This window comes from Tilletiaria anomala (assembly GCF_000711695.1).
Source record: "Tilletiaria anomala UBC 951 chromosome Unknown K437scaffold_11, whole genome shotgun sequence".
Taxonomy (NCBI): Eukaryota; Fungi; Basidiomycota; class Exobasidiomycetes; order Georgefischeriales; family Tilletiariaceae; genus Tilletiaria; species Tilletiaria anomala.
Window position 1 is genome coordinate 26,247 of NW_013547011.1, and position 20,561 is coordinate 46,807.

Genomic DNA, 20,561 nt, shown 5'->3' on the forward strand with positions numbered 1-20,561 from the left:
CTTTTGAATCGATTTGCTCTTCTCCATTGGTTCACTTATGTATGTTTCTCCGACATTGGAAATTCCATTTATTCCGGCTATAGTGACCATTCAGGTAGCTGCACGGATGGTATCTAAGGTGGACACCGTGTCTGACGGTGTAGGAAGGCCCTCGGCAGATGACTCTGCAGCCTCTCGCGACACGTGTCGTTGTGCGCTGACGGAGTCGTGCGCGCTAGTTGGGAACGCCTTACGCAGCGCAGCTCTGTCCACGCAGAATCCCAATCTGATGGCTGTCCAGAATGTAAAGCTCTTGAGCGAATCCTCGCCGTTAGGCGCCGAACCAGTAGTAGGACCCCCTTGGTCGTCGATACCCTCGTAACTAAACGTTACGCGCATAGCCACTTCGATGTCGCCAGCGGCTTCCTTGCCCAGCACAGCGTCGAGACCGATCGTGGTCGTGTTTCCCACTTTGCGGATAATGCCCCCGTTGCGATTGCGTCGCTTTCGACCTTTTTCGCCGCCCAGGCGGCCCTGTTTCCGACCAGCTCCCTCTGCATCACTCAGGTCGTCCTCGTCTGCTTCATCGAGCAAGTCATCATCATCGTCAAACTCGTCGTCATCGTCATCGTCGTCGGCACCGCTGCGCCGTGAATCTCCGAGCAGCTCCTCTTCATCGTCAATGTTCAACATGCTAGACGCTGCAAGTTCGAATTGGGATGTGGTAGGGGCGACTTGCCATGCTGATTGTTCGGTGGAGCTGGCATCTGCGGCGTTGCCCATGGTATAAGCGGGCTTGACAACGCTGATGCGCACCTTCATCGCATCCTCAAGTGGATTGGAGAACGTGCATTCGAACCTGTAAGTGCGGCCCGGCTGTAGCCTTTCCGGATCGACGGCTGTAGTAGATCTCGTGCCGAGAATCGAGCTGGTGTCGCCTCTGCCGGAAGAGGTAATAAAGTTTTGTGGACGGCGCGTTCCATACAAGCCCATCATGCTCATCCGTTTGCCTATCCTGCTGGCCGCATCGTTGCCTCGACCACTAGTTGAAGCGCGCTGCTCATCTCCAGCAGCCGCTGCCTGCATCGGCGCGACTAGGACCTGTATGGCTGGCAAGAAGTTAACCGCGACCAGCTTGATCTTGAAGCGTGGCGTTGTCGCCTTGACGTCCGGGCGGATAAGGATGTGCGAGCAATCTGTGCAGCGCTTGGTCAATTTTGTTTTGAGCGGAGCACGTAGAGGTCGCAATTCTCTGCGCAGTTCACAAGAGGTAAGGCCGTCGATCAAGAGAGCTCCAGGCCCAGATCTTCTCACCTTGTTCGAACAGACTGCTGTGAGCTGGTCGCCCACTTCTGGCCAAGCGTGGTTGTATTGGCGAAATTTGTATTCTGTGAGAGCCACCGCTCCTTGAAGTCTTCGGCGCGTCCTATCACACCTAGACTATCCGGTTGCGCTGGGTCTCGCCCGCTGTTGTAGGATGTGACGGTCCTGTAATCGGAAATATCATCGGGCGCAGCGCGTGGTTGGTCAGATTGCTTGTAGCGGTTTGTGCCGAGCATGTATCGCGAATGCGTCTCAGAAGACAGTATCGGAACATCGCGTAGCAGTTTCGACGACTTGGCCGCGGCAGAGAGGGCTGCTCGTTGACGTGATGAAAGTTCATTCGATGAAGGATGGCTCTCGGAAACGCCTTGGGCTTTATAAAAGGTGTCAAAGTGCTGAATCAAGTGCTGCAGCTCCAGAAAATCATAGGACTGCTCGTCCTTTCGTTGTAATTGAACTAAAAAGATAAGATCTTGTCAATGAAGCCCGTTTTCTGCATGGTCACACATTTATCTCCTCACGAGAAAGTCCAGATGACCGCTCGAACGTCATGCCGATTTCTTTGCTGTCCCAACGACAGAAGCTGCAGCTCATGAAGAAAGGGGCCTCTCCTTGCGCGAGTTTTGGCTGATCTGCGCTATTGTTGGGGACCATGCCGACGACTTGCAAGGAGTGCGAGCATGATGGACAAAGGAAACAGCTTCGCGAACAGCTGCAAAGACATGACACAATACATATTTTCAGAATTTGAGTACAAAGTTCTGATTACCATCCCATCAGCAACCTACCGGTTCCGATCAGCCTTGACATTCGCCGCCTGCGCGTCGAACAAGCAGACCGAGCAGTAGTAGCTTGACACCTCGGCGGTGGTGCAGCGCTTGCACTTGATCTGGTCGCATTCTTCACAGAAGTAGAGATTCTCCAAGGTGAAGTGCGAATACTGTGCAGCGCGATCGTAGCATGGCAGTGGAGGTATCGCGTCTACTACGGTCGTAGCCCGTTTTCCTTGCACAGGTCCGCTCGGTCTTTCAGAAGCTGCTTTGGAAGGTGAAGCGTCCAGTGACGCCGGTGCCGAAGGTCCTGCTTGCAACGATGGTTCTGCTGATGACAGGTCTGCGGCAAGAGTGCACGGGCAGAAGTAGAGCACCCTTGGTGCCATTTCGCTCCCAATGCAAGTTGCAGGTGTCCGCACCTCAGCAACTCATTTACCATGGTCTGCATGGGTAATCCTCGGGGTACCAACCACTGTATGTTGGCGATCGCGTATAACACAATGTGTGTGATATATTAGCCACTGCGCATGAGCGTTGCAGCGCGTTCCGCTCGGGCGGCCAGAGGAGGGCGTCGCGGACCCATTTTCACATACCATGCGACGCCCATACCCAGGGCATGTCAGCTTCGTTTGAGCTTGCTTCTATACTATTGTGCTCACCAGGAACTATCTTACATGCACCATTTCTGACTGAGTACTCCAATTTCGGTCTCGAAAGAACTCAACACATCTTTAACACGGACTTTCAGGCGAGTGAGAGCTGGAGCAAATGTTGTGCGGTTGAAATGCTTTAAGACGAGAATATTTGGACAAGACCTGAAGGACAGCCAGATGGATGTTGAAGGCTCGAAGGAAAGAGCAGCTTCGACGACTGATACGTAAACAATTCGAGGAATATTGTGAGGGCACCGCAGCAATAAGCAATGGGTCCGTAGGAGTGGCTTTCGATACGTCAGTATGTGCCGTGCAGAGGCAAGAGTTCGTTGTGGAATCGCATCTCCGCCCCATCAGATCCTCGCTCAGGTCCCTGACCAAGGTCGACCACAAGACACGTTCTCTCTTTCTGTGAGCACCCAAGATGCCTTCTTTGATTAAGCAACCCAACGCGGCATGCTCGCTATTTTCACTGGTTACGATTGCCCCCCGCGCCAGGGTCAAGCCCAGGTGGCAATCATTGCTTGAGCCTGGCGCGAGGGACCTATCACTTACGATGAGAATGCAGCGATTGATTTTCTGCGTAACGCGGACTATTCATCTGTACATCGGGGGGAATAAGAGGCAGACGGCTGTCGGTGAATCTCAAGGAGTACCCACAGAGAGGATGCATTGCGGTGGATATGGTGGCAACGCGAAGTGAATCTGGCGCGAAGCTGTTGCCACCCGCTCAAGCGGCGAGCACTCCGCGATGAGATTCCTATTCATCGCGCGCTCAGTGTCTGCACTCAGAGAGCAAGCAGCTCGACGTGTGTTCACGGCTAGGGTAAGGTGGTGAAATAGACATGGTGTGCGGATGTGAAAAAGATGGTGCCAACAAGGGGCGTGTACCAGCGAAACTCGAATCCAGGGCACTCCACCAGTTTTTGACCTCGTCCGCTGCCCAAACTCCGGAGAAAGAGCACCCTTGTAACACTAAGTTCCATCAAAGAGCAGCCAAGACTGTGCTGAGGCATAGGCTCAGTGTAAATAGGAACACCTGTATGTGATCTTGATTAACAGACAGGAACTGAAGGGAATGACTCAAGGGACAATGTGCAGTCATGGACGTGTGTGGCACAGGCAGGGTCGTCGGGAGGTGCCGGTTTCCCCAGGACCACCCTTAACGGCGGGGTTGCAGGGCACCTCATCGCGGTTGGGAACTTTCACAGCCCTGGTGGGGATTTCATGTGGGCAAGTGCCTATTGAATCACAGTCTGCATGTGCTCTGGCCACAGTCGAGTCAAACGTCATATCGCAGTCGCGCCATCACGGCAGTCTTCTTTTGCAATGCAGTCAAGTGGGTCGCAGTCATGCAATCATAGCACAGAACAGGGCAGCAACTGAGACATGGTGCCCGCCCGGTGCCCGCAAGCGGTTCCGAAAACTTTGGTTCTCTCCCATGATTTCTCCCTTTCGCTTCCAGTCCCCTCCATTTGGCTCTGCAAGCACACCTTTCTGAAGTAGACCTTGGAGCCGCGACTATCTCTGACACCCTCCACCGCAAGGGAAGAGAACGCTGGACTCCTGTTGTGTTGCAGTGTGTTTTCAACGAAAGCAGATCAGAAGCTACAACCCAGGGTCGATCACAAACGCAACTCCAGACGCCGCCCTTCCTCGGGGGGACGCTGAACACTACTCATCTGTCCATCCTCCATAGTTATAAGGTGAGTGCGAATGCGCAGCGGCTGCCGACTCGGGCTCTTGCTCGCTGCGTTGGGCCGCTTGGACGGAAGGTTTACAGCCTACTCCGCGCAATGGACAGTCCCTAGACGGAGAGTGGCGTTGCTGACCCCGGCCCCCTTTCAATCTATCTTTGCATCCCTGCAGCAACCCCATCATATTGATACAGAAGGATGACGTGTGCATTACTGTACTCAGATGACTTTTCCTCAAGCAGCAAGAAGGTGAGTATCGGATCACAAGCTTGGCGCCGAACGGCAAGAGCAGATTTGAACAAAAAATGTTTTCTGACCACGCCGATTCCTGTTTGCTTTCCTCACCGCCGCCGCCATGCACTCTTATGCTTGGACGACTTCAGGATATTGACCCCCTCGCGCTCTTGCATGACCATGCGCTAGAGTCGGACCCAGAGCTGGACATCTCTGTGCTCACGGACGACGAGCTTCTCGACCTGCTCAAAGCAAACAAAGACGGCAGGCCGCTGCAGGGCTGGCTCGGCACGACGCTGACGCCCCGCCTGCTTGGCGACGTTTTAGAGCCTTCAAGCAGCTGCAGCAGTAGCAGCGGCGCCGGCCACGGGCCCACGCTTCGCTTACCGGATTCTCCCGTCAGCGCCAGCTCGTCCTCTTCGTTGTCAGCAGGCAGCATCCTGAGTCTCGACAACGTTCCTTTCTCGCATCCTTTGCATAACAGCAGGGCGTTCCCAGGGCATACAGTCTACGGTGGCGGAAGCAGCGTTGGACATCCGTCCTATGCGTCTCAGTACGGAGGGAGCAGCTCGATGAGCAGCTACAATGCAAGCCAAGGGACGGCTGGTACGTCACAGACCAGCCTTGGTAGTCAGAGCTTCAGCAGTAGCTACAATAGCCAACACGATGAGGGATGCTGAAAAGCATGTCGCTTAGAGTCGACCCTCCGTCCATCAGATGCCCACGGCTTGCAAGATGCCCCCACCCCCAGTATGAGTTTCTCCAGTCGCAACCGCGAGCAGATCCACATGACACTTCCATCCCCGCCCCACTTTACCGCCGCCTGCGTCGCCCTCGAATCAGCTGCATTGCAAGTGACTTGCCCATACAACTTCGCATTGATGATTACCCAGTCAATAAGCAGCGCATACCGACGCGGTCAATCTGATCACCCTAGCACAGACCGTGCATCTTTGTCCATCCTCGTCGCAACCACTTGGGCTACAGGCTACAGCAGCAGGGGCAATAGGTGTCAAGTGACAATTGACGCGCTTCTTACTGCTTTCCGCCACCTTTCTCACGTCCTTGCACTATGTATGTGTAGCATTCATTGCCTGTTGTAATATCCGAATCCAAATTTGTCCGTGTATGTCTTCTCGCTGGCCCGATTTACCGGCAGAAGCAGCCGCTTGCATTCTACGTTCTAGCTCTGCGGTTGAGATGACCTGCGTGAAAAGCGATAGGTAGGGGAGGAGTACATAGGAAAACGTGACTCTGGCCTTGCAGCGGGCGCGGATCGTCGTCAATGTGACTCTTAAACGAACCTGGGGCTGGCCTATGAATATTAGGTGATGGGATGAAAGGGTTGTTTGAGTCGAATCTGGGTTTCTCACAATTTCAAAGGAAAGCTGCCAAAATTGTAGAGTATCTGGGGTCCTGGGTCGTAAAAAGCGGCTTCGGGGCAGCTCCTCCTGGAAACCCCCGAGCAGCTGGGCCTGCGGCTTGCGGCTAGGACCCGACTTGGTACAAGGCCAAGGAAGCGGCTCAGAGGAGAGCGGAAATCCGGGGTCTCCGGCCGAGTGCGACACAGTTTCCGGGCCAAATCTTTTAATTGGCTTCCCAATGACCGCCTTCACGCTCCAAAACATTGGTCAGATTTTCAAAAAGGCGAACTATCCGTCCCAAAGTGGCGTAGGTTCGCTTATTATTGATAAAATGGCACAGCTGGGCGTCCGTGGGCGCAGCAGGCGGCGATATGCTGCAGCTCAACTACAGTTGCCTCCATCAAAGGTCATCCCAATGCCTTCATTATCTGGACCGACGGGCGTCTGTTCTTTGGCGCTTTCATCTGTGTGCTGGCATCAGCGACAGAGGCAAGAATATTGTCTGGGATGCAGAGCAGGTTACTCCCGCTCTGTCCACCGGATGTCCCTCTTAACTGGGATACAAAGTGCAATCGGTTGGCCGGCGGTCTCGTCAACTCGGCTACGGCACTGGTCCCGCAAGCAAGCTCGGCAGCGCTTTCGGCAGGATGCCCCCAGCCGCTATACCCCTGCCTAGCAGCGCTACAGAAGTGCGTCCCAGCCAACGGCCTGCAGCTACAGCGTTAACGACCAAGCCTGCTGCAGCAAGTAGTTGAGCATCAGCATCGGCAGCCTACATAACTCGCAAGCCTTTTCCGCCCCTATGTCGCCCACCGCAAGTAGCGCCAGCCGCCTATATAGATTCGCTGTTTCGTCATACAAAGACGGCTCAACGAATGCATTGTCTTCTTCAACCCTTCGCCGCATCGGTTCCATACTCAGATTCTTAGGCAGCCGACAGCAATTCGTGCTTGAAAGCCTGGTTTCTTTGTTGCATGTGGGCTCATACCATGGGTAAAAGCATGATACAGACATGGGCATGGGCATCCCGCCATCGGGTTGCTCGAGCTGGTTGCTTTCGAGATCGATGCAGCAAGGCGACAAGTAGAGACTCCGATATCCAACTTCACTCGGGTGTCTCATAGATTGACGTGCTCGTCCGACTGCGTCACGCTGCCCCGTGATTTGATCCCTAACGTGACATCTACAGAAATTATTCCAAGTGTGGTGGCATTCCGCGCTCAATAGAGTCTCGTGAAAGAAGACATGGTCCCGTTCCTCGGTCGATGCCACGTGACAAGTGGACATCAACGGCGGTCGAATGACCTCGGGGAATGGGTTCCAGTCATCAGTCGCCATGTGCCGGCCGCAGTGGACGAGGTCATTCCAAGCTGACACCGCGGAAGCCTTGAGCCCATCGTCTCGTAAAAACGGCTGGTCAACTTACATCTTCGACTCGAACTCGACAAGTTGAAATACAAATTTGGCCTCAAGAAGAGATTGGCACTGACCCTCCTTAGACGCCGCGGCCTTGGAACAGTCGCCTCTCAGCGCTCGAGCTGCTTTAAAACAAGGCTCTTCGTCCCAAGAGCACCCAGTTGTACCCTTTTCGAGCACAACCCGGACATTGATGACTCTGAACTTGACCCACACGAAGCGGATCTCCGGTACGCGCAAGATGTGCCGCGATCCGTGTCCCACAACGAGCAGGCGGATCTGGTCTCGTCCCGCGATCAGTGGTTTGATCGTGGCCACGGCTTCCTTGTCCGAAACGGGACCTCGTCCACCCTGGGTATGGGCAACATTCGGCAAATTGACAGATGAGGGGACGACATAGCTGGAGCCTGTACGAACTTCTCGGCTATCGATGGAAAATATCATGCGCTGATCTCATCAATGACTCCAATTTCCTCCTTCAGTCGATCGAACACCGATACATGTTGCTCTTTCTTTTATTCGCTCACAGGTCTGTGGGGAGAAAGGCTGTTCTAGACTGTTGCCTGATGCGAAGCCCGATTCCGATTGCGAATATTAGCGGCATTTGACTCGCCGTTGACTCGCCAAAGAGGCGTATCTAAAGGGCTGTATTCGAGGGCTTGTTATGACGTGAACCGTTCCACTTGCGAAATGGAAGATCAGCGCGCAGCGCATATTGCGCAGCGATGCACGTCACGTTGGTTACCTCCTGTGACCATGTTCGCCTTGTTTTCAAATCGTGATGGTTCGCGTCTGACTGCAGGTGCCGAGAAAATCGCAGATTCTCGAAGAAAGATCCAGTCGCTTTGTTTTCCAGTGGAATCCCTGTCATCTGTGGCACTATCTCCTCCAGCATGCCCAACGTGGCATGTATTGTGAATGGCTCTCGACAAACTCATCACCGTCGGGCCCAGAATCATGCAGCTGAAAGTCTGGAATGTCCGCTGCCCCACGAAACTCTGACTCTCGGTCTTCCTCTTCCCATCCTTCTCGCCAGATGGGCCAGCCCCGCGCATAGTACTCCAGTTGAGTAGCCTGACGGTCCGCGTACGCCCAATGTGTGATATCACTCGCCCAGTTCTTCCACCATCGACGCTCTCCGGATCGCACGACATCCCACCAGGTCACATCATCAAAGCGAATGAGGTTCCGTACGAAATTCGGTCCCTGCGGACCTACCTTACACAAGCGGTCCAATTGCCACATACTTGATATTTGCACGTGATACCACATCCTGCGGAAGAGCAGCAGCGGCATATCAGCCAGATCGCTTGTACAGATGGACGGCCCACAGAACCATTACGCCCACAAGGGCAGCACCACAATGTGCAAAGCGCAGCTTGCTTGTACCCATCTCCATAAATGCATGTTGCTTGCCTCGTTCATGGATATCAGATCTGGAAATTCGAGAATGAAGCTTTGTCCATCGGAAACTGCCCATCGCCCCTTCAGTGCCCGCTATCACAAACACATAGTGTGCGATCAGTCGGAGGTATAAAGGAACGTTAGCGTCAGGCCTCGGGTTGGGCTGCAGCAGGCTGCGAGCGCCCTGCTAGTCAGAAATACGATCAACCTCGCCTGATGACATCGTCTGGTAGAGCGATCATCTTCATTGAGGCGGCTGCCTTGATCGACGCAAGGCTTCAAGAACGCGCGGGTAAAGAAATCTTTTGCACCCCATTCGTGGTGAGAAGAGTTCTGTCGGGGCTCTGCAATCTCCATGGCGCGGCGTTGTTCACGTCATCCGGGCTCCGGGGCTTCAGTTTGCCCATTACCCAATCAAAAGCATACAGGCAGCTGGAAACTGTGATCACACCTTGTTTTATGTCGAATCCCCTGACTTGACGAATCCCGGGAACTCCTTGGTCCTACAGATTCTGCAGTCAAGACTCTTACCCGCAAAATGGGGATGTGAATCTGCTCCACAAGGCAAAATGTGGAGCGGTGATCCTACACAACCCCGGAAATGGGGTTGGTGGACCGCTGGATTTATCGAAGTCCAACAAGAAGGACTCAAACGCGAAGAGAGATAATGGATGATAGACCTGGTCATAGTCCTGAGGCGAGTCCTCGTCAATCCATGATGCTCTTTGGCGCGTGTGTGATGACTTCAACGGCTTGTGTGAAGATGGTGACTTGGTGAACTTGTTGGACGAGACGTCCGGTGTGCCTGGGGCGGAAGCAAGTCGACGCTGATGTGAAACAGACTGTGCGCCAGCGCCTCAATCTGTGAACCAAAGTCAAATCGATCCATCATGGGCCCAGCAGAGTCTGGGATCGGGGCTTCGGGCTGACTATGGCGAGTGACTGTCGAATGGTGAGCGGACACTGCCACTTCCCACAGGGTTTGGATAGCAGCAACGCATCGTCCACTCGATTTGATGTCGCAGCACCTCCTTGTTGTTGGCCCATGCCGATTTCTTTTGTGTCATATCCTCTGGTCATCGTCACCCGCACTTTTGCTTCGCCGGCCCATCGCGTTGCCCTTTTCCATCGAGCTGTCTTACCCGACCGCCGAACGCGCGTGTCGATTTCCTGCACTTTTCTGTCAATCTGTCACCGTGTCCTCAAAATCATCTGCTTGCCTGGCCTGCGCTACACGACAAGGTCGTCGCTTCCATCAGCATCGACGGCGTGAGTTTCCCTCACGCCTCATCGTCCATATTCCTACCCCTGCCCCTGCCTCCGCGGCCAACGACTACATCTCCACACAAGGCTGACACGACACCCGACGAGGTGATGCAATATGTCCGTCAGCCTGTCCGACCCTCGCATTCAGTTAGCGTACAACGAATTGCAAAGTGCGTCCGCCGGCACCGGCAGCAACGTCATTCTTGGCTACTTTGGATCCAATTCCATCTCTCTTCACAATCAAGGCACCGGTGGCGTCGAGGAGATCCGATCGTATCTGGATCCCTCCGAGGTGCGTTTCATCCTGCTCAAATATGAGGGCAAATTTTTATTTATTCAATTCATGGGGGAGAACATTAGGTTAGTCATTGCGATGAGCCAAACCGCTTCATCCACAGCGAGACGATCGAACTAAACGTGTACTCTGCGACTCTTTCTATACGTTTCTGATGCAGTGGTGTAAAACGCGCCCGGGCGCTTGTCCACGGACGTGCGGTCTCCAAGCTGTTTGTCTGTCAGGATGCATCTATGCTTCTCACGAGTCCAGCAGAGGTGACGGAGCAGACGGTCCGCTCCAAACTGCGCATACTTCCTGCAACTAGTGGCAGTGGCCTGGGAATCACGCAGCAACCACAGCGACAGCTTGTTGAATCTACTGACGCAAGGAGCGTCATATGTGCTTCCACTTACATGTCAGCTGCGCGGAACAGAGCTAGCACCTCTTCTGACACAGGAACAGAACGCTCTACTGGCACTCATCAACCATACGCATATTCTTCGACGTCAACTCAGTTTCCCTTACAGAACCTTCCTGTGAACGTCGGCCCGCGCCTTCCGGCAGACGCGCCAGTGCTGCCCTCCGTCGCGCCGCTCAACCTTTCACGCAAGACCTCGTCGTCGAAATTGGTCAGTAGCTCCAATGCAGCCGTGCCCGCGCCGGCGCATGTCACGAGCGACACAAACGGGACAGCCGGAGCCCAAACCCACGACTTGCCAAGTGACAGCCCGGCAGCGAGGAAAAGAAGTGGGAGCGGAGGTAGCTCAAGGTCAACTAGAAAGCAGGATGAATGGGCTGAGACGCTAGCGCATCCTTTGCCGAGCAATGTGGTCGCGCAGGGACGTAAAGGAACGCAAAATCAGGCAAGTGACCACGCAGCTGACGTGAACGGCAGCGGCACTTCACCAAGCTCATTTTCAAAATCTGGCTACAATCCACTGGCCGCTGCTGCTGCCGCGGCAGCGGCAGGGTCGGAGCGGGGCTCGCCTGCGCAGAAAATGTCCCAGTCTCAGACCACAGACAGGTGCAATCCATCCGGCGAACAGCCTGTGATCATCCAATATATCCAGCCTGGCTCCAGCGCAGGGTGTGATGCCCAGAGCTCATCCGCTGGAAGCAAACAAGCGGCACTATTCCCACAACCCCCTTCCGATCATGCGTCGGCGCCGAATGTTAACAACATCCTGGAGTCGATCACATCGCCCTCGGCAAGCGATGAAGTAAAGGCGCGAGGGCATGGGCGCAGTGTCAGCGCCAATATCAGTTCACTGGATCCGCGCTTCGGCAGCACCCAGTGGCTGCCGCCAGGCCAGGCCCATCTTCGAACGAAGGAGCAAGATAAAGAAAATGGAAGGGAAAGAGAGCATTCTCGAAGCTTTAGTGCGAGCTTCCCTACTCCACCTCATTGCTCTTCGCCTTCGTCCATCTTGGAGCGCGGGACGCCAGCGAGCGAGCGTGCGTACCGGCGCCGCCTGGAGGCGAGCGGGCTTGAAGGCGAAAGCTGGATCTCACAGCACTCGCGCAAATACTTTGAGCGGGAGGATGACGAAAGGGGCTATGTGCAGCGCTATCGCGGATCGCCGCCCTCGCAAGATGGACCGCAAGCCTTCTTGCAGCAGCAGTACGGACAGCAAAAGAGCCTGCCTTCGACTCCACCACAGGTCGGTACGCCGGAGCGACCCCACAGTCGCGCGGATCAAATAGGTGTGCACAGCGACGCGATCCTCGATGCTTTCTCTCCTGATACGATCAAGGCAATTGAGGCGCGGCGGCGCTTCGACACGGCGGAACACGCGACGCAGATGCAGCTGCAGAAGGCAAGGGCGAAGCAGGCCAGCGTCAGCATGCAGATTCGTGAGATTGAAAGAAGGGAGATAGAGAGGGCCCAAGGGGAGGAGATGACGCGCAAAATATGGAATCGCGAGCTGTACATTCGCGAGCGGCTGGATGCCTTTGAGCGCAGTAAGCTAGAGTCAGCGGTGAGTCCACCAAAGTCCCATGCACCTCGCAAGAAGAGCCTTGAATTCAGATCCTGATGCCTCGGCTGCGCTTCTCTTTTCCCAGGAACGCCTGCGCCGCGCTGGCTTGGAGCAGGTACGACGCGAAGAGGCTCGGAAGCTGGACCAGCTTAAGCGCGAGAAGCGGCAAGCACACGAGGAGGAGAAGGAAGCGCTCGAGGAGAGCGAGCGAAGGCAGCGCGATTCGGCAGCGCGCGAGGCGAGGATGCGGCTGGCGGCGCAGGAGCGCAAGCAGCGCGAAGCCGAAGCAGCAGCCCGCAAGGAGGCGAAGCTGGCTGAGCGCAAGTCGCTCAAGGTCGAGTTCCAGAAGCTCAGCGCGCTCGACAAGCGCGCCGTCATCATGAGCGGCGGTATCAGTGTGCAGCAGCCCAACTCGACGATCTTCAAGCGCCGCTTTTACCAGCTGTTCTCGACCGAGCTACTCATCTTCAAATCCGAAGACGACATGAAGGACGTCCTGTTGAATGTCGGGCTGCAGGACACTGTGAGCAAGATCGAAGACGCGTTCGAGGAGGTGCAGATGGCGCACTCGTTCTGCATCACCTTAAAGCCGCCGATGGACCCTTTCACTGCATACATGGATTCCAAGGAGCAGAAAGACCTGCTTCTCACTGCCATCGAAGTCATTTCAAGGAGAGAGTAAGGGAGCCACTCGACGTGTTTGTTGTAGCAATATAATGCCGTTCACATCGCTTTTCGTGCCTGCTTGTAAGCTTTTTTTTGGGATTTTCCCGACATTTGCACATTGAACGTGATTTGCAATGATATGAGCGATATGGTACAGCATGCTATGATACAGCTTTTGTGTTTCAATGCACCGCAAAGCGCGAGCGGCCGCATACATTCTACTCGACTTCAAACCAGTACCGCTTCAGGCTCATCTTCTTGTCCGCGGATAGCGCTTTAACGAGTGCGTTCGCCTCGTTCGCTTCGGGCGTACCGGCGAGTGCGGCGGCGGCGGCAGCGCTCGCGGTAGCATATGCGGCCGCATCTCGCGCGGCTTTGAGCTGCTGCTTGCCTATGAATGGAAGAGGGCGCACCGCCTCGCGTGCCTCATCCATCCTACGCCGTAGCCTGGCGCGCCGCTGTGTCTCCTCGTTGTCATTGTTGTCGTTGTCGTCATCATTCTTGTCTTGCGTTTCGTCTGCTTTGCTCCCGTCCGCTTCTTTTCCTTCTCGTGTTCCAGTCCGCTGTGGCTGCTGCCCAGGCTGGCGCGGGGAGAAAAAGTCTGGCGCACGCTGCAGCGCCTTGATCTTCAGGTCTTCAAACATGGTGACAATATCGCCCGAGCCTTTGCCCGCCTGGACAAAGCGCTCGGCGAGCCAGCAGATCATCAGCGGCGGCGGCGCGCTTCCCCACTTGGAATCTGCGACCTTCTTGGCGCCAGACTGAGCAGCGAGGGACGGAGCGCCGGTGCCGTCGAGTGCGTCCGAGGAGGGCAGGAAGGGCTGCAGGTCGAACGGCGAGCGCGGGGAGATGTTGAACAGGCTGCCGAACGTTGTCTTGATCGCGACTGCAGAGTCGTGGTACAGATCGAGGATGCTGCGCACGGTTTCGTGGATGGACTGCATGTCCAGATGGAGCAGACGCTGCTCCTTTCCCTTGTCTTCCTGCTCACTCGTCGACCCATTGGGAAGCGTGGCGGAATGGCTTGGGGCATCGGTCTCCGCTGCGAGTGCGTGGTAGTTGCTTCGCATCTGGGACAGCAGCTCGTCCATCTGCGGCTGGAGGCGCGCAGCATCCAAGCTGCTGAGGTTGCCGCAATAGTCTGAGGCTGCAAGGAGAATTTCCTGCGCGAGATAGAGGCTGGCTGCGGCGATGATGTTGCTTGGATAGCACAGCACGGCGGACGTGCGATGGCTTGCGGGGCCGAGCGGTGGGAGTTCTTGTCAGCAGGTGAGAAGCGAAAGAAGCTGGCCGTTCCTAGGGTACACTCACGCATCGCTCGCTACACACCATGCCGTGGCGGAAGCTTCCTTGTCTATGCGCCACAGTCGTGCAAGCTTGACGACCAGCGTCAGCGCGGAAGAGGCGGTCGCGTGGAAGTTGAAGCATATGCTCTCGAGGAAGAGCTTTTCGAGAGCGTGCAGCTTCTTACGTTCGGCTTCGAGTGCCTTTGCGTCAACGTCGGACTCGGCGACGTGCCGGATTCCGCCGGAAGCGAGCGGCGCTTCGAGCTTGGTGTTAACGAGCTGGGGAAAGCGGATCGCGTAGCTTGCGAGCAGCACATCGCGGCCGCGCTTGTATGTGTCGTTGACCTTGGCCGCGAGCGCGAGCGCGGCGAGCGACACCTCGTGCGGGACAAAGTCGCGCATGGGGAAAAAGAGATGAAAGCGCTGGAAGAGCAGCTGTGCCGTGCAGGTCGTGCGCTGCGGAAAGCCCATGCGCGCGCCAAGCGCAGCGACAAAGCCGCAGGCGGCCGCTGTGCGCGTCCGCTGCGCCTGGAGCGCCTCGCTGCTGCCGCCGGCCTGCTCGGCGAGCATCGCGGCCACCTCGCGTGCATTGAAGAAGGGAATGTATGCGCGCGTGTGCACGTCCATCTCGGGCTCGTTGCGCGACAGCCGCGCGCGCGCGTTCGACAGCAGCTCCTCCACCTCTTCCTGCTGCTTGCTCTCTTCGCGCACACTCAAGCGGTCTGACGCTTGGCGTTGACCTTGGTCCTGGTGCTGATGTTGGTGCTGGTACTGGTGCACCCGTTGCTCGCCACGCGCATCGTCTGGCGGGCCACGCATGTCTACTGATGCTGCTGGCTGTTGCTCAAAAGGACGAGGTGCAAGAGCATGGGTAGGCCCATGTGCAAGATGCGGCATGCCGGCGTGAAGGAGACCATGTGGGCGAGGGTCGTGACGGGGGTGGGGGTGGTGCGCCTGCTGCTGCTGCGGAGGGCGTGAGTAAAATGCTGACGGCGGCGGCCGCGGCGGCAGAGGAGGCGGTCCTGGCGCAGCACGAGGTACGGCGGTGGTGGCAGCCCCCGGAGGGTGAAACGGGGGTGGAGGCGGACCTGGCGGGCGGCTGTTGCTGGTGCTGCTACTGTTGCGATGCTGTTCGCCGTAGCGTCTTACCGCTGACGCAGACGCAGGCGGCGGCGGCGGCGGGAAGGCACCACCTGGCGGCGCGGCCATCGTGTGATGCTCGCGGGCGGCAACGGCGGACGACGGACGAGCGAAGCCGCGCTCCCCCGGTATGTGCCGTTAGCGAGACATGGCGGAGGCGCTCGAGAGCAGACGCGAGATGGACCTTGCCGTGATGGAATCGTCAGAAGCTTTGCAAACATCGAAGATACGATGAGAAGAGATCCACCCAGGGAGAAGGCGGTTCATGCATATTCTACGTACAAGTCAACAGGAGAGGGCCTCTTTAGCTACCCTTTATGTATCCGCCCTAAGGCCATAGCGACAGACACCAACGTATCGCAGCCGTAGCAGCGCACAGGGCTGATGGGAGGATGCGCCGTGGAAAGCTATGTGGCTCGCAGGGACGCCGCAGACGCTGAGAGTAGCTGAAAAACACCCCTTCCGTCGCCTGATGGGCCGACTTTTTGAGCGTGGGGCTTGCGCGAAGGAGGGGGGGTTGGATGCGAAAGCAGAGCTCTTTCGACTTGTTGGCTGTGTAGCAAGTAGCCCGTCTCTCTCGCAACACCCTGTAGCTGTACAGTGTTGTCAATCGCAGTTCTTACACAAATAACCCTCTCATCATGGGGAGCGTCTGTCAGTCTGTGTTGAGGAGCGCTGAATGTAGATAGAGAGGCAAGGTAGGGTTGCTGTCGCTCTCAGCAATTTCGGGGAGGGCACTGTGGCAGTGTGTTTGTAGTGTGGGACACGCGATTCAACGAGGCTTTCAACTTTGGTCTCTTCGGTGACCTCAACGGTGATCCTTCGCCCGCCAGTCAGTCTTCGCCCGCGTCGCAGCTTCCCCCTTCTCTCTCGCCCTTTCCCGTCTCTCCGCCACGCGACCATCCCTTCTGTAGGGTTGTAATGCATCACGGGGCAATCGCAAGTTCAAGGCGGAGAGCAGAGGCGCTGGGCCCACTGCTCGCTGTGTGTGCATTGTCACCGCCAGCGTTCGTTCGCCTGCTGCGTCGTCGCAGACCAGACTAGGCCAGGCCATGCGCGACAGTCAGACAGCCAGCAGCCGTGAGAGCAGAGCCCGCGTTCCCGTTGGCACCCTTGACGCTTTCGCAGCAGCGCATGCGACCCAACGCCCTCGGCGCTGGCTTCACTACCATGTCCGCGCAAGGTGATCCTGGGCCTCGGTCCAGCAGCCGGCTCGCCCACGCCGCGGTAGATAGTGGCGCTACCCCTCCTGCCGCCGACGATGGGCAGTTGCACCCCCACTCGCAAGCGGACCGCTGGCACCAGTCCAGGGAGCAGCCGCCGCTGCTCGATGCACCCACGCCTGGCGGCGCTTTGGAAGACCCAGATACGCCCGCTGATGCATCCTCATCCTTAGCAGCCACAGCAACCGCAGCCGACCCGTATTGTGCATCGCCGCAACAGCGGTCGACGCGGCAAGCGTCGTACGACTTGCCCGCCACAGGCGTGTCCAGGCGCGCCAGCTCGACCGGCGACAGCTGTGAGCGCACAGACTCGCTGAAGGCTGCTGGAGATCGAACTGGCACTGGCATCGGCATCGGACGCCAGATGGGCCAGCTGAGCATCAACGAGGAGGACAAGGACGTGCAGATCGCCATCGCCGCGCTAGGCAGCATGCGCCAGTCGCATTCGCACAGCGACAACCAGAGGCAGTCACACAAGAAGCGAGCCGTTGGCGAGGATGAAGGTCTGCCCGACTCGTCGTCCTCGTCATCCTCAGTCCATGACCGCCCCCAGTTCCACCATTCCGCGCCAGTCTATTATGACGCCCCCTCGAACGTCGCAGGTCCCAGCAGGCATGCAGCGCTGCTGTCCGATACGCCTGCCTCTGTCCCATCGTCTTCGCTGCGCAGCGAGGTACTCTCCGAACGCACTGCCCCCCGCTCCTCGCGGCATGCTTCGCCGCCGTCTATCGACTCGTCCTCCGGCGGGACGACCCTCGAAGCCATGTCCTCCGTCCGCGGTGGACGAGGCGGCAGCCGCGCTCGTAGCGGTCACGACAGTGGCGGAGGGGGGACCGGCACGGGTTCGGAGAGCGCGCACCCGACGACCGCCTTCACGATCGACAGCTATGCGCGCGGCGGCGCTGGCGGCAAGCACTCCACGACCGACAGCCAGGCGGGCTCCGACTCGAACTCGACGACGACGACGCGCAGCAGCACCGCATCCGCGATCGTGCACGATGACGATGGCAACCCGGTGCGCATCGAGCTAGATTCGGACGTCCTTGCGCACGTCGACGGCGACGACGCGGACGACGACGCGTTCCTGCAGCGCGTCGGAAAGTTGCCGATCGTCCGCGGGACGCTGCGCGCGTACGAGCTGGGCAAGCAGAAGAGCAGGGTCGTCAAGGTGGGTTGCTGAGCCATTTTCTTTGCTTTCCTTCTAGCGCGCACGCCGCCCCTGTGCATTTTCTCGGCATGTACTGACGCGGCATGTGCTCGTGTCCCATTTCCGTCCCCTCTCCTCCGTCTGCCAGTACGGTGCCGACCTCGTTGAGTCGTCCGTCAAGAGCATCTCACGGCCGGTCATCAGCCGCGTCGGCGGCGCGCTCGGCGAACAGGGCGTGCAGCAGCTGGACAACTTCGCGAGCCGGCAGCTGGAACGCATCTACCCCGCTCTCCACTCCAACCCCTCCACCGCCGCGCTCGGCCGCTTCTCGCCGACCAAGGAAGAGAAGGCGGAGATGCTGGCCGAGGTTGAGGAGCGCGAGCGCACCGAATGGCAGCACATGGACGACGAGGAGAAGACCAAGCGCCGCAAAGCGTACTGGGCCCTCAAGCTCGAGGAGAAGGAGCGCGAGATGGTTGTGCAGAAGCTCCGCGAGCAGCAGAGCCGCATCGCGATCAGTTCCAGTGCATCTCCGGGCGCAAGCGCAGGAATAGGTGTACCGATACGGATAGGCCTCACCGCTCGCGATGGACCCGGCAGCAGCGCCGAGGCGCTGCAGCAAATACACGCCGAGCGCCTCGCGGCGGGCAAGCGGCTGGAGGACCTGCCGGCGGAGGATATAGTGCGCGTCACGTCCGATCAGCACGGGCCTTCGCCTTCGCCATCGCCCTCCTGCTCTTCCTCACTTGTTTCGGCCACAGAGATGAAGCGGAAGTTGTTCAGTGCGTGCGCGGCGCGGGCGGACGCATACCCTCTCTTTCTCCCGCTTGTGTGGGCTTGCGCGCTGACTTTTGAACCACGCCCTTTGCAGATGAACACAGCGAGCTACATCCAAATCAGGCGCCACATCTCAGCAGCTCTCTCATCGCGACTGCGGCCCCACAGCAACGGTCAGGGTGGTCAGGCATGCTCGCCGAAGCCGGTGTCACTGCTGGTGGCCTGAGCGCCGCCATGAGTGAGGAGAGCTTGAAGAGTTTAAAGTATTGTCTGCAGTGGCTCCAGGTGAGTCAGCGTCGCGCAGCCGACCAGGGGGTGACTCTGCTGGTGGGCTGGATGATGCTGACTGTGGCTGTCTGTCGCCCTTTTTCCCAACAGTACGCTACCGCGCACATGGAGCACCAAATCACGCAGCTGCGCGACCTCATCGTCAAGCTCAACCACGGCGAGCTCGACATGACCGTCCACGCCGGCCAGCACCTGGGGCACATTAAGGGCGACGTTGTCAACACCATCCGTGGCGTCGTAGATGTCGTTGGCAAATACGCGGGCGCTGCGCTACCCGGCGCAGCGCGCAACAAGGTCCGCGAGTTCATGCTCAGCCTCCCCGCCCGCTGGGCGACCGTCAACCGCACGCACTCTTTTGCGCCCGGCAGCGCTTCCGCAGGCAGCTTTGGTGGCAGCCCCGCTTCGCCCTCCTTCTCCCCGGAACATGCGACCGCCGGCAGGAGCGGCAGCACGGCCGACGCCGACAGCGGGCGAAGTAGCACCAACGGGAGTGCCACCGGCTCGTCAGCGCCAAGCGCCGGGCGCAACCCGCAAGCGGCACACACGGCCATGGCGGCCAACAAGGTACTGACGCTCGCCGTCGAGAGCCTCGACATCCTGCGCAGTGTCACAGTCGTCTTTGGCGAGTCGCTCGACCGCGCCGATCTGTGGATGGGGCGCCTCCGATACCTTGGCCTACAGCGCAAGCGCCAACACGAAGCCGCCGTCGGCCGCATCGAGGTCAGCGTCGTCGGCGACTGGGAGCGCGGCGGCGCCGTGCACTCTCGTCCTCACGAGTATGAGCACAGCGGCGGCAGCGGCGCATCGGCACGCGCCAGCTCGCCGGGCGCCTACTCGGACGTCTCCATGGCGAGCGGATCCTCTAAGCGCCGCAAGCGCTCACGCCGCACGCAGGCGCGCGAACGCGAGCACCAGTATCAGCAGCACCCGCATCGCCACCACTCCCATCATCACCAATCACGCAAGCCCGACTCGGCGTCCGAAGATGGCAACCTGACCGAGACGGAGCGTGCGACAGAATACAGCGCCGACCTCCCCATGCCGATCTACAACTCTACGACTGCCGCCAACACCCCCGCGCCTGCTTTCGCGCCAGGGACCGGTAGCAGCAGCGCCTACTCGCACGGCCCGGCACCCGCCTCCTCCTCTGCCGCTGTGCATTGGCGTAAGAACAACCGATCAGCCACGGCCGCTGCTGCGGGCAAGGCTGCGGGCAGTGGCGCTGGCGGCGCGCGGTCTCGACCGCCTTCCACGCCCGGCACGCCGAACCTCAGCAACTCGGCGTCCCTGCATCCCCATTGATGGTTCCGACCATTCTCCTCGCTCCAGGACCTGCGAGCACCGCCGTGCTCACACGCTCACACACTCTCCTTTACATGCAAGAGAAAACAAGACGTCTTTCTCCTTCGGCACCCTCCCCCGGTCTCTGCGTCTGCGGCTTGCCCGTTCTACATACCTGCCTCCAACTTTCGTTGCAACGTGTGCCATCAATCTGAGTCGTCGTTTGCTCGCTTCACGTCAGTTCACCAGGCACACTCTACCACATGTACTGCATCCCCCCACCCCATTCATCCTGAACGGTTCGTTTCACGCTTAACCTTGCAGTGCTTGGGATATATACAAGAGTGTGTTAGGTAACAAGAGGGAGCGTGCAGGGTCGGCGGTCCAA

General features: G+C 58.0%; 9 protein-coding genes across 9 annotated transcripts; 5 read left to right on the forward strand and 4 right to left on the reverse strand.

Annotated features, from left to right (window-relative positions):
- Positions 1-9: 9 nt before the first annotated feature.
- On the reverse strand, positions 10-2,535 carry K437DRAFT_272521 (uncharacterized protein). Its single transcript, XM_013389711.1, has 4 exons — positions 2,091-2,535; positions 1,824-2,014; positions 1,294-1,759; positions 10-1,231 (listed from the first exon to the last, which is right to left on the reverse strand). The coding sequence occupies exons 1-4, from the start codon at positions 2,459-2,461 to the stop codon at positions 91-93; spliced, it is 2,169 nt and encodes a 722-aa protein (XP_013245165.1). The 5' UTR covers positions 2,462-2,535; the 3' UTR covers positions 10-90.
- Positions 2,536-2,766: 231 nt separating this feature from the next.
- K437DRAFT_254290 (uncharacterized protein) lies at positions 2,767-3,776 on the forward strand. Its single transcript, XM_013389712.1, has one exon. The coding sequence runs from the start codon at positions 3,153-3,155 to the stop codon at positions 3,429-3,431; it is 279 nt and encodes a 92-aa protein (XP_013245166.1). The 5' UTR covers positions 2,767-3,152; the 3' UTR covers positions 3,432-3,776.
- A 448-nt stretch (positions 3,777-4,224) lies between these two features.
- K437DRAFT_254291 (uncharacterized protein) lies at positions 4,225-5,828 on the forward strand. The gene is made up of 3 exons (XM_013389713.1): positions 4,225-4,434; positions 4,598-4,674; positions 4,809-5,828. The coding sequence occupies exons 2-3, from the start codon at positions 4,624-4,626 to the stop codon at positions 5,337-5,339; spliced, it is 582 nt and encodes a 193-aa protein (XP_013245167.1). The 5' UTR covers positions 4,225-4,434; positions 4,598-4,623; the 3' UTR covers positions 5,340-5,828.
- Positions 5,256-5,799, forward strand: K437DRAFT_15736 (uncharacterized protein). Its single transcript, XM_013389679.1, has one exon. The coding sequence runs from the start codon at positions 5,412-5,414 to the stop codon at positions 5,760-5,762; it is 351 nt and encodes a 116-aa protein (XP_013245133.1). The 5' UTR covers positions 5,256-5,411; the 3' UTR covers positions 5,763-5,799.
- Positions 5,829-6,342: 514 nt separating the features above from the next.
- K437DRAFT_254293 (uncharacterized protein) lies at positions 6,343-7,856 on the reverse strand. Its single transcript, XM_013389714.1, has one exon. It carries the CDS (start codon positions 7,359-7,361, stop codon positions 6,738-6,740), a length of 624 nt encoding a protein of 207 aa, XP_013245168.1. The 5' UTR covers positions 7,362-7,856; the 3' UTR covers positions 6,343-6,737.
- A 164-nt stretch (positions 7,857-8,020) lies between these two features.
- On the reverse strand, positions 8,021-8,826 carry K437DRAFT_15786 (uncharacterized protein). Its single transcript, XM_013389680.1, has one exon. It carries the CDS (start codon positions 8,591-8,593, stop codon positions 8,138-8,140), a length of 456 nt encoding a protein of 151 aa, XP_013245134.1. The 5' UTR covers positions 8,594-8,826; the 3' UTR covers positions 8,021-8,137.
- Positions 8,827-9,753: 927 nt separating this feature from the next.
- K437DRAFT_293094 (uncharacterized protein) lies at positions 9,754-13,188 on the forward strand. Its single transcript, XM_013389715.1, has 3 exons — positions 9,754-10,469; positions 10,565-12,365; positions 12,451-13,188. Exons 1-3 carry the CDS (start codon positions 10,225-10,227, stop codon positions 13,045-13,047), a joined length of 2,643 nt encoding a protein of 880 aa, XP_013245169.1. The 5' UTR covers positions 9,754-10,224; the 3' UTR covers positions 13,048-13,188.
- Positions 13,189-14,197: 1,009 nt separating this feature from the next.
- On the reverse strand, positions 14,198-15,136 carry K437DRAFT_220855 (uncharacterized protein; the record flags this gene model as incomplete). Its single annotated transcript, XM_013389716.1, has 2 exons — positions 14,198-14,264; positions 14,343-15,136. Coding segments are annotated over 2 exons (861 nt in total), but the record flags the coding sequence as incomplete, so codon positions are not given.
- Positions 15,137-16,357: 1,221 nt separating this feature from the next.
- K437DRAFT_254296 (Opi1-domain-containing protein) lies at positions 16,358-20,489 on the forward strand. The gene is made up of 4 exons (XM_013389717.1): positions 16,358-17,848; positions 17,976-18,609; positions 18,699-18,889; positions 18,983-20,489. The coding sequence occupies exons 1-4, from the start codon at positions 16,592-16,594 to the stop codon at positions 20,192-20,194; spliced, it is 3,294 nt and encodes a 1,097-aa protein (XP_013245171.1). The 5' UTR covers positions 16,358-16,591; the 3' UTR covers positions 20,195-20,489.
- The last annotated feature ends 72 nt before the right edge of the window (positions 20,490-20,561 follow it).